The sequence below is a fragment of the Mytilus californianus genome, unplaced genomic scaffold (assembly GCF_021869535.1).
Source record: "Mytilus californianus isolate M0D057914Y unplaced genomic scaffold, xbMytCali1.0.p SCAF_10, whole genome shotgun sequence".
Taxonomy (NCBI): domain Eukaryota; kingdom Metazoa; phylum Mollusca; class Bivalvia; order Mytilida; family Mytilidae; genus Mytilus; species Mytilus californianus.
In genome coordinates this window covers 9,207,501-9,219,084 of record NW_026262582.1, presented here as the reverse complement: position 1 = coordinate 9,219,084, position 11,584 = coordinate 9,207,501, and the positions used below count along the sequence as shown (strand labels likewise).

The window sequence follows — 11,584 nt, the reverse complement described above, 5'->3', positions numbered from 1 at the left end:
GGCGCCAAATGTAACCGGGATTATAATAAAGTATTTACAAAGATACCGATCTCCAAAATGAGGAAGTCCATCAAAACTGAAAAAAATCATACGTTACACTACAACAATCAACGGAATAATGGAAAGCTACTGTCATATTTCTGACCTGGTACAGGAATTTTCTCGAATATTCCTAACTTGGTACTGAAATTGTCCTGAGAAAATGGTGGGTTACTCTTGGTTTCGTATAGCTACCTAAACCTGCAACTTCTATGACAGTAGATAATAGCTCCGTTATAATGACAAAATTTGGTAAATAATCCATGAAAAAAAAACTCTTGCGTCCGAATCGCACATCTGGGCCCACCTGAACAAGGAACGCACAAAGTTAAAAACCTGATTGCTGGATGTACAAATACCGAGTCACGCCATCAGGCATACAAGCAAAAAAAAACATAACAGTTCAAAGACAAATAAATGGAAACTTGAAATGTAAATAACAAGATACACAACTAAAGCACCTCAAATCTATATTTTAAGATCATCTGGTATTATTTTTGAAGTAGACACTGAATATTTGTCTATAAGGTCTTCGTACTTTCTGATGAACGTTTTGGGTTAATTCTCTAAATTTAATAGCTAATAATAGTAATAATTTTAAAACCTGATTCATTACGATATATTCACTCTCAAACTGATTAGCTGTAAAAATCAAAATACATCGTTTTCTTTTTCTGATATATCATGTACATTCATTATTATTTTTAAGATTTAAAGCTAGAAAAAAGTAGCTGTGATTCTTTTCAAACGAACATTATTTATTTAAAAAGTAAAGTCTTTGGATATTGCAGGACACAACAATTACATAACATTTATGTTTCACGAGAATCCGTTGGTTTGATTGGCTAACATCAATTCCGCGCTTCATACAAAACGTGCTTCGGTCAACACTTCTACATCGCAATAAAAGTACAAAAAGAAGCATTCATTTCTTAAATAAAGAAGTGGCCACATTTTGTTATCAATATTGATATATCACCCCTCTTTTGTTGTTGTTGCTATATGAACTCAAAAAAATTCATACTTACAGCTTCTAATTTATCCTTATGAGTTAAGACAATCATGATTTTAGGAAATCCTGGTCCACTTCCTTTACAATATGTTACTATGGTATTTATCCAAAATCTAAGGTAATCTAGAAAGAAATAGTGAAATGATATCCTCAGCACTTTTAATAGCACACATGTTAATGAAGTTTTACACTAACTCATTATCGCCATCTTCAAAAATCTTTAGAAAGTTTAGAATGGTGATGTAAATGTATTTATGTACAATTCATTATGTTCTAAAAAAGCAGTTTATATGAGTATGGCAAATATCAAATTAATATATACATTACGAATTAATTTGTACTTGGTCAAAACGGCATTGTTCATCATAATACCATGTCAAACCTGGTAAGAAAACATTTTAAATGATATAATAATAATACTGTCTTAATGACAGAAGTCTTAAACAAGGCTAACGTGTGTATTACTTTTAATTTTAATTTGATTATAGGAAAATAAACAATTTCTCATGTAACTTATAAACTGTTAAAGAATCATTAATAACGATACCCTCAATCATGATCTAACACATTTAAAGACCGATATTTTGAAAAACAGTTTAGTTTTCAATCCAATTGTATATATTTGTAAAGTAATAAGGTAATGTAAGATCGCATAAGGTCAAGAAGAATGTACACATAACATAACATAAAGGTTCCACGACAATTGTTTGTTCTATAATTTGTTATATAATTGCTGCAGAAATAAGGAGAACCAAATTATATTAAACATAATCAATTTGAAAATTTCTCTATTTTGTTTCCCCTCGATATTAACCTAGATATGGAGTTTGCTCTAATGGTCTTAATTGATACCTGTATTTTTAATAAATGCCATTGTGAATCAATTCTTTATCATTTTTGTAATAGTGGAAGGGAAGTGAACTTTTTTTCCACTTCCTTTATGCAATTTGGACAACAGTTATTTACCGAAGTTCAAATCTCATAAGTCGATTTAAAAGATATAAATTACGGTAACAAACAAAAACTGAGTGTATAGTATCAACTTCAAAGGAATCGAGACCATGAGGGGACGATATGGTAAGCATCTACTGATATGTATGTATTACAAGCCGTGCAAATTGATACTTAGTCAACATATCGCATTTGTGAATAGACCCAATATTTTAGGTTACAAATCATATAACTATTCTAATATCTAAAGATCTTAGACCGCTAAATACATGTCTCTATTGATTTCAGGCATAGACACATCTACCGGAAAAAAGAAACCAAATGAACCATGAGCATGTATGTGTTGCTACATTATATTCTCAAAGATAATCTTTTAATTTCGTTTTGTGTTATCACAAAATTAAAATGTTTATCTTCGATAAATATCAATTATATAAATTCAAAACTGAGATTGTTTGACAGCAATCTGATTAATATACATTAAAACCTCTTTACGACAATATCATTACCTCGTGCAGTTTTACCTCCACTCTTTCCAGGCAGATATTGTTCAAACGGGCATGGATCATCAAGGGTTCTACTACCATCTAATACTATCAAGTAAATGGCTCGATACGTAAGAAATGTTTGGTGGGTGCTATAGAAGACATCTTGGCCTCCAAAATCCCAAATGATAACTGGAGCTATTTTTTTCTGGTGTAATTTCTTCTTTCCAGCTTTCACCGATTCCTTCAAAAATCTGTCTTTTGTCATGGACACCTTTATTTCCGTCACATCTTTTTGAACACCAAATATCTTCTTTAACTTGTCAATGATGCCATGATCTTTAACTACTTCAGTAGTAGTACTAATTTCATGAGATTTGATGTGTGATTTTGAATGACTTTCTACAATTAAAAACACAACGTTTAATCTATATACATGACTTAAGTATGATCAAATTTTGTTAGAAAAAGCAGATCAACAGAATGAAAGAGAAACATTTCTTATTATATGTTATAATATATGATTTATAGCAAACTTTTTTCCTTTGTATTTGTTTTGAACATTTTGGAAACAAACAATTAATTTGAATCCAGTCTGAAAGAAATACTCCATTCGTATCGCAATTTTCTTGTCAATAGGATAGAAAGGCTGAATACAAAATAAATGTCTAATATCAATATTTTAGTAAAAAACATCTGAAGATCTTTTCTTTTCTAAATGTTTCATGTGTACCCACTTGTGACATTTTTAAAAAAGAGGGACGAAAGATACCAGAGGGACAGTCAAACTTATAGATCGAAAAGAAACTGACAACGCCATGGCCAAAAATAAAAAGACAAACAGACATATAATAGTACAGATGACACAACATAGAAAAAGACTAAGCAACACGAAGCCCACCAAAAACTGGGGGTAATCTCAGGTGCTCCGGAAGGGTAAGCAGATCCTGCTCCACAGTTGCTACCGCCATAGAATGCTTAAACGTTTAACCAACATTTGTACAGATTTTAAGTAAGTATGTTTCGAATATCTGTATAAGGGATCATAACTGTTCATATGACGTGAATATACATTATGAAAACATACCTGCACGAGAGAACTCTCCCTTTTCTCTTGCAGAAACAGGTGATTCCTTTAGTGGAACCATATGTTCATCTGAACTGTTTTCTATAGTTTCCAACCGGTCTATCAGAGGAGTAACTACTAGTTTGGCTCTTCGCTGTATTTCGTCAGTAGATTCCCTAGGTATGACAGGACATTTTTCTTTTGTTGCCTTTGTTTTAGTTTGCTTCTCTATAAATACATCTGCCTTTCTAATATCATCCAAGGTACTACTATAATATTGGTTTTTTAAACATTTATCCTGGACAAGGCCTGCATCACTCTCAGAACGAATGTAAATGACCTCATCTCTATTTATTTTTCCATGTTCAAGCAAGACATCATTCACAATTTCAATTCTATCAATTATATCTAGATCATTTGCGAGGGTTTTTTCTTTCAATGACAAAAATGTTATGCAATGGGCTGAATCTGTAGTTGAAGATAACAGATTTTCAGACGTAAAGTCTTGACTAGCTAGTCTATCAGAACTTTTTTCATCTCGATCTGTCAGCTTACCGTCCAGTTCGAATCCATATGACGTGCCTCCCATTTTTGGCAAAGAACTAGAGATGACTTCTGCTGATAATTGTAAATGCAAAACACAATTTTTGATACGTGAATGAATGAATATATGGTATATCATAAACTAAATATTTTATAAAATCCTAAAAGTATACTTCGCTTTTAACTTTAACACCATTTAATCATTGAAAAGTATTTAAAACTCATGATACAAATTTCATACCACGTTACTTCAAGTTCACCATCTCGATTCGGATAATTTTTTTTTCAGTTCAAAAGATGAATTGTATCATCCTTTATTCGAAAAGCACTTTTTTGTAGAATAAATGGTATTAGAAGCACCATGAACTTATATCATTCATTTTTAGAATAAAATATATTTGAAAGACTAAAATCATAACTCTTCTAAAAAAAGAATTTGTTTTGACTCTCAAACAGGGTCACATACTTCTGGTAGGATTATTGAATATGACGCCTGAAACTGATAAATGTATGTAATTTCGTTTTTGTATATTTTACTTTATTATAGCCATACCTGAATAAAATATTTCTCTTCTGTCTATCACGAATTGTCAATTTTATATTGTTCATGAATGCAAATAATTATCCTCTCCATTGATTTGCATATTTCACCATGATTTGATATCATTACTGAATGTTCATCAGTTCATGAAAGTACAAGAACATGTACATACAGCCATGTATATGCATTTACAAGGTGTCTAATACACGATCCGTTAAACCCCTAGTTGAAAGTTGCAATCCTCATTATTATGTTGCCAATGTGATTAATTTCAAGTTGTTCTCATAATTGCTAACGTGAAAGTGTGAAAATAGCATCTTATGCATAATAGCCATACCTAATTTAGAAAGTTTGTTTTAGTTGTTTTGGAAAAAACAGATGATTCATTTGATGAAATCACATTTCAACGGATTCATCTGGTATAATGTCACTTACAAACTTTCCTCTCCAATTGTCAGCGTTGTCGTTCATGTTTCGTGACTTACCTTCAGATTGCCGTAAAGATCTACTAATTGCTACTTCTGATAATGTAAAACCTTTAAATATAAAAAGAAACATGTTATAATATTTCTTTGAACATGTTGAATTTTATTATCGTGTAATATGTAATCTATCAATACGTCTGAAAAATAAATAAATATCTGATCATAAAATTAGCACCATCTAGAAATAAAGATGTATGATATAACACTAAGGAGCTGTAGCATGATTGCCAATGATACAATTATCCAACAAATACCAAATGCAGATGAGGTAAGCAACTATAGATCAGCGTATAGCCTTCAACAATGATCACACGTTTACCACTTTAAGTAAGTTATTTAGGCTAGGCGGGAAAAATTGTGAACATTTCAAAGGAGAAAACCAACGGCTCTTTCTATAATAATACAAGACACATGATATGGCTGACAGCGACAAAAGACCCATTGTGTTGAAGACCCATTGGTGGCCTTCTGCTGTTTTCTGCTATTTGGTCGGGTTGTTGTCTCTTTAACACATTCCCCATTTCCATTCTCAGCTTTATTTTAAATACTCATATACAGGTTCAGACTTGGAAGAGGCGCATACATATTGTGGCGGGGTCAAACGTGCTTGCAAGCAGCATTCAAACCTCATCTAACCTGGGACAGTATTGTTACAGTAGGTAATAGGAACAAACTGTAGAAATAATCTCATGGAAATGTCTTAATTTAACAAAACACCAAAAACAAATAAAAAGACAAAAATTACCGATCTAAAAGTAATCATAGTAACTGAAGGCTAGTTCAAAGCAAATTACACCTAGACTACAATCATAACCCTTCGGAACAAAAATATTCCGCAACACCCATCTTAATTGTTAGTTTGAAGACGTCATAAAAGCATGACCTTGTGCCATGCCAAAACACGTGTCGATTGCATATACAAGTCGTGATATCAATTACATAAATGTTGTCCTGTTTAAATTTATTAATAACAAAACAAATCTAAGTACCACTAAATACTATGTAAAAAATCTAATTGCGGTATCAAATTAATAACCTTCATGAATAAGCTATTCAAAAAGATGATTAAGTCAACAAAGCTCGTTTCAAATTTACCAGATCTATAAACAAAATCATCGTAACAAATAGAACCGTATAAATAAAGACAACTGTTATAGTAGTATACCGCTGTTCAATAGTCATAAATCGATTAAGCGAAAACAAATCCGGGTTACAAACTAAAACCGAGGGAAACACATCAACTATAAGAGGAAAACAACAAAACAACAGAAATACTGAACTGCAACAAAAACAAACGCCAACATACATAGCAACGAACTATTTGATAACAACTGCCATATTCCTGACTTGTTACAGGACATTTTAAGAAAAAATGGTAGGTTGAACCTGGTTTTATGGCTAGCCAAACCTCCCGCTTATATGGCAATGTTAAAAAATATCGCTAAAATGACAACACTTTATGACAGGCATACAGCACAAACAAACGCAAGAACACTCAGCACAGAGAAACGCACAAATGAATAATATAATAGTCGTTAAAACATGTAAACCTCAGAATAACAACGAACATCTTCCATGAACGACAGCACAGGACAAAACAAACAGTGACGTAATTTTGTGACGCGTATATAATCTTGAAATTCATATAATTATTTTCGCAATACTAGTCCAAACAATAATCTTGATTATGGCGGTATTGAAAAGTTGTTTTAAATAAATGTTGTGATGACGTCATAATAATTTGGACTAACACAATACTTTATCCACGGAAAATGGAAATTAACTCGACTGTACTGACAAATAAGACATATGTGAAACGACCGAAAATACAGAATTCAAACCACAAACAATAAAACATAACATAATATCCAACCGAACCCACAACAGAAACATCATAACTAAATACATGAATGTTGGATGTATAAATACCGAGACACATCGTATAGCAATGCAAATTCACACTCGGCAAAACAGTCATATTCGGTAATAGGTCACGTTCGGTACTTAGCAGACAGACGACATAGATGTTAAACCACAATCTAAGACGAAGTAAAAATGTCGTTAGTTAGTTAAGACACAGACACATCGTAAAGATCAACCAATTCATGATGGTGTCCATAAAATTTACGGAGTGTCATTTATAATCTTTCCTCCTCATAACTCTGTTGGAGCAGTTTCTGTGAAAGGAGCACACTCCTGTACATGAAGTCCGTATAGTGTGAACATGCACGAGCATAACGTATCAATTGAGATATGTAAACACCATACGACGGAGCAGAGGGTATGTTACTGCTGAGAAATGGGAAATTGATAATAGGGAAGTTGAAATCATCCCGTTTGTCATAGATTTTAGTGTGAAGTCGTCCATCTGTGTCAATATAAATGAAAAGATCAAGGTATAAAGCAGTCCTTCTAGTATCAGTAGTTTCCTTAATGTCAAGTTCACTGGGATATATGAGATACAAGTACTGACTGAAGTGAAACCCGTTAAGGTCATCGACAAATACAGTCAAACTTCCGAACCACATCTGTGCATTTAGAAAAGTTAAGTAAAGGTTTAAAGGACCGCTTGGTAACGAAATCCCTGATTTTTTTACTTACAAGTAATACATTTTGATTAGTTAAAAGATGCATTGTATCGATCTCTGTTCATAATACGCTTGTTTTCAGAATCAATAATATCAGATGTACTCAAGAATTACATTATTTTTTTTTAGAATATAATTTGTTTGATCAGTATAAGGTGCTCGCTCAACAGTTGATCACGAAGTATGATGTGACTAGTCAAAGTTGACGTCAATAAAACAATATAGGCAATCAGATTCCGAATAATTTGAAAAATAGCGTCACGTTTGAATTTCGATACAATCACTGAAATTCAGTGTAAAAATTCGTTTAACATGTAAGTAGGGAAACCTAATTAGGCGGTATATTGTCTTGAGATTCCAGAACTGTCGTCCGATATGTACTGCTGTGATTGTATACTTTTTCAGATTGTGACATTTTGACATCCCAAATATTTTTTTTTTTAGATTGAATTGTGTCTTCTTAACCGCGGTATGAGATTACAACTTCGGTAAAGTAGTTTTTCCTTAACAAAAGGAACATACAAAAACATAAACTAAAATTCAAAAACTGATTAGCATAAGACAAAAATAAAGGTAAGAAATAAACAACAAAAGTTGATAGTTTAAAAATTTGAAATAAAAAAGATCAATAGCGCAACCTATTTGTGTACCTGTGTTTTACCGTGTACTGTCTTATGTCGTTTTTTATGTCATAAAATGTTTATTTGTTAATTGTTAAATTTCGTCTAAATGCCAGATTTTTTCTTCTTTGCTTGTAAATATTGACAACTCATGTACAGTCAGACCGTTGTTGGGCTAAATATATTGTATAAATCTCTGGGAATTGCAAAATTCTAAATGTTCGCCTCTAGATACCTTTTTTTTCTTTTTAGAACTAGCGTGTTTATATTTTTTGTGGTAACCATTGCTTATCAGAGGGATCTTACTTAGACAACATTATTTTGTCTTATTAAACGACCAAAACACAATCAGGTGGGGATATTGTGTGTCATACGAACACTACATATGTGTAATTATAAAAATGTGTAGAATATTAATAAACCTTTCTAAAAACACTTTAGGAATATAAAACATGGGTCTACGGACACTACAGGTCTACGGACAAAATTTTCATCAACACCGACAAAAATTTTGTCCTATCTGCCAGGATCTGTGAATTTATTTTCATTCTATCCATCAGTCAGCAATAGAAATGACATTTGAAGATAATTATCTACTTAAAGTGATATATCCAACACCTTTCAAAATAAGTCATTTCATATCAAAGATGTCATTTTAGAATTTATCCGATAAAATTTTATTATTTCATATATTTACAATCCGTAAAATCCTCATAAGACCTAAATAAATTTCTTATTAGGTAACGAAAGATTTATACATGAAAACCAAAGTAGTTAATTCCTGCAAATTTACCATTTTAATGAAAAATAAAAGTGATACACCATAACGCCACAAATATGTCCTTTTTGAGGTGTTTGGCAGCTTTCAACGCGTTCAAAAGGCACGAACCCAGCATTGTTATATACCGATAGAAAGAACACATTGCTGGCAAACTGGATTTTCTTTTTTCAACAATATACAATCAAATGAAATAAAAATAATATTTCCATAACACTGTGTCATTTGAATTTCCCCACCTTATTGTGTTTTAGCCGTAAAGAGAAAGTGTACGAATAGGGCGGTACTTTGGATTTTATGATTTGTTTATGATTTAAAACTCCATTGGAATCTAAAAAAATAAAAGATGTAATATAAATGACATCACCTAAAAATGTTTTACGACAACTATAAATCAACAGAAAACAATTTCTTAATAGTATCGCATTATTCAATTGGTCTCTCAAATAGAAATATCCCGACAGAGTTTTCACACTGCATGGATGTTCTTAATGAACTCTGTCAAATCTTGTTTTGGTTAAAAGGAACAATATATATCTAGAATTAAAGCGATTGCAAATAACTTGAATAATATACCATAACTTATCACGAAATATTAGTTATAATTAATACATTTCTAAAAGTTCCATCGTTTGAACCCTATAAACAGAGCATTGTAAACATTGGGCCTTGTGTGGATGTCCCTGGAATGTCCAGAAGCAGTAACACACCCTCTGCCCCGTAGTATATCAAAATAACTGTTCTCATTAATACAAGTAATGTATATATCTGTTTTAATAATTTTACATTTAATAAAAAAATTATTCGACTAAACATTCTCTGTTTTGACAGCGACACTTGAAACAAAAACTGGTATTCGATCGATATCCAATCAAAGGAGACAAAAATTGGCTGTGCTAACAGAATAGTACATTGCTTTTTTTCTATGTAATGCGAATTATCTCAGAATACCAGTTCTACTCTGTTTAAAAATATCGATAAATAACTTTAAAAAAAAAACAACACACAAATGGTAGATCTGTTTAAAGAAAAGAATAATAATAATATCTATACTTATTTAGAAGGATATAGAAATACAATCCATTCTGAGATACCGCTATTAAAGTTTTGAATGACAATATGTATGATGCTCTTCAGTAACTACCAGATTTAAACTGACCAAAAAGGTTATTCCGGGTTTTAATATACAAAACCACGTTTCGAACGTGTGTCTCAATAAAAAAAAGGAAACATTTGTCACTCTTGACTAACGCGTACTATTTTTAGTGAAAGAATATGCATATTGATCACGTATATGCGACATAAGTCATCCTGATATACCAATAACACTAGTGTCCAATGTTTGATTTTAATGTAAAGGAACTTTTACCACTCAGAATTAAATTAGAGAAAAGGTTAGTTTATCGATGTTCAAATGTCATAAATCAATTACACTAACACAAATCAAGGTAAAAACCTAAAAAGTGAGAAACTCACACGAGCCCCAAAAAGGAGCAAGACGGCTGCACCGAAAATAAGCTCCTACTATGCATGTATCACCTGACATGCAAATAAACATTCAGTCAAAATGCTACTATCAGGAATTGAGAACAATTGGTAGTTTACAGATTAGACGACTTTTATAATATCTAAAGATCTTACATCGAGAAAACATGTCGCTAGTAAGTTAAGACTCGGACATTATAACGGTCAACCAATTTTTCATGTCGACTGGGAGGCTTTTGTAGGGTCAACTATTGTCGTTTTTCCCCATTATTCTGTTGGAGTAGTTAAAATTTGCGTCAGGAGCACATCCTGTAGAATTTGAATAATAAACATGCACGAGCATAATGTACATGTAATAATTGAGATAAGCAAAGGCCTTACGAATTAGCAAATAGTATTTTACATTTAAGACTTGGGAATTTGACAACTTGAAAGCTGAAACTGTCATGTTTGTTATAAATTATAGTATGAAGTTGTCAATATGCTACCAAACTGAAAGACTGAACATGACTTAATAATAAAGTGTTCAGACTTACTTATATGTGGATTATATAGTGACAGAATATCCTCAATATAACTGAAAGTAAACTTAAACACTTGTTAGTATCGTTATTTTCAAGATCACAGGGATATATGCGATGCAATTCTCAAACGTATCCGTTGAAATTATTCACAATTGTTCTAACCTTGGGGAGGGAAATGTGTTGTTTTGATTTATTGCTGTCTCAATCATATTTACCCTGAATTTCCTTCAGTCATTTGTTTTCATCTTTTTATGATTTATTAATATAAATAAATACACTAAGATTGTTTATGATAAGATATGACTAGAACATCTCTTGCGCGCACTTCAAGAAATTTGACCCAGAATAATTTCATTCGATATACAGTAATTTGACAAACAAATTTGATCATTGAAAAGCTAGATTTCACTTTACTTATAATATGTGATTAAAACGTTCAGCTGATGTTTAAAGAGTTAACTCCCTTA

General features: G+C 31.9%; 1 protein-coding gene across 1 annotated transcript; it reads right to left on the bottom strand.

Annotated features, from left to right (window-relative positions):
- Positions 1 to 560: 560 nt before the first annotated feature.
- On the bottom strand, positions 561 to 4,142 carry LOC127718668 (uncharacterized). The gene is made up of 4 exons (XM_052224720.1): positions 3,575 to 4,142; positions 2,512 to 2,889; positions 1,068 to 1,174; positions 561 to 605 (listed from the first exon to the last, which is right to left on the bottom strand). The coding sequence occupies exons 1-4, from the start codon at positions 4,140 to 4,142 to the stop codon at positions 561 to 563; spliced, it is 1,098 nt and encodes a 365-aa protein (XP_052080680.1).
- Between the last annotated feature and the right edge of the window lie 7,442 nt (positions 4,143 to 11,584).

What these genes read in the sequence shown, in the direction of transcription:
- LOC127718668 (XM_052224720.1), bottom strand. Translation starts at nt 4,142, where the DNA reads ATGGGAGGCACGTCATATGGATTCGAACTGGACGGTAAGCTGACAGAT. An exon ending in TGGAGGTAAAACTGCACGAG is followed by an intron (nt 1,175 to 2,511) that starts GTAATGATATTG and finishes ATTTCTTTCTAG; the next exon opens with ATTACCTTAGATTTTGGATA. An exon ending in ATAAGGATAAATTAGAAGCT is followed by an intron (nt 606 to 1,067) that starts GTAAGTATGAAT and finishes TATTAAATTTAG; the next exon opens with AGAATTAACCCAAAACGTTC.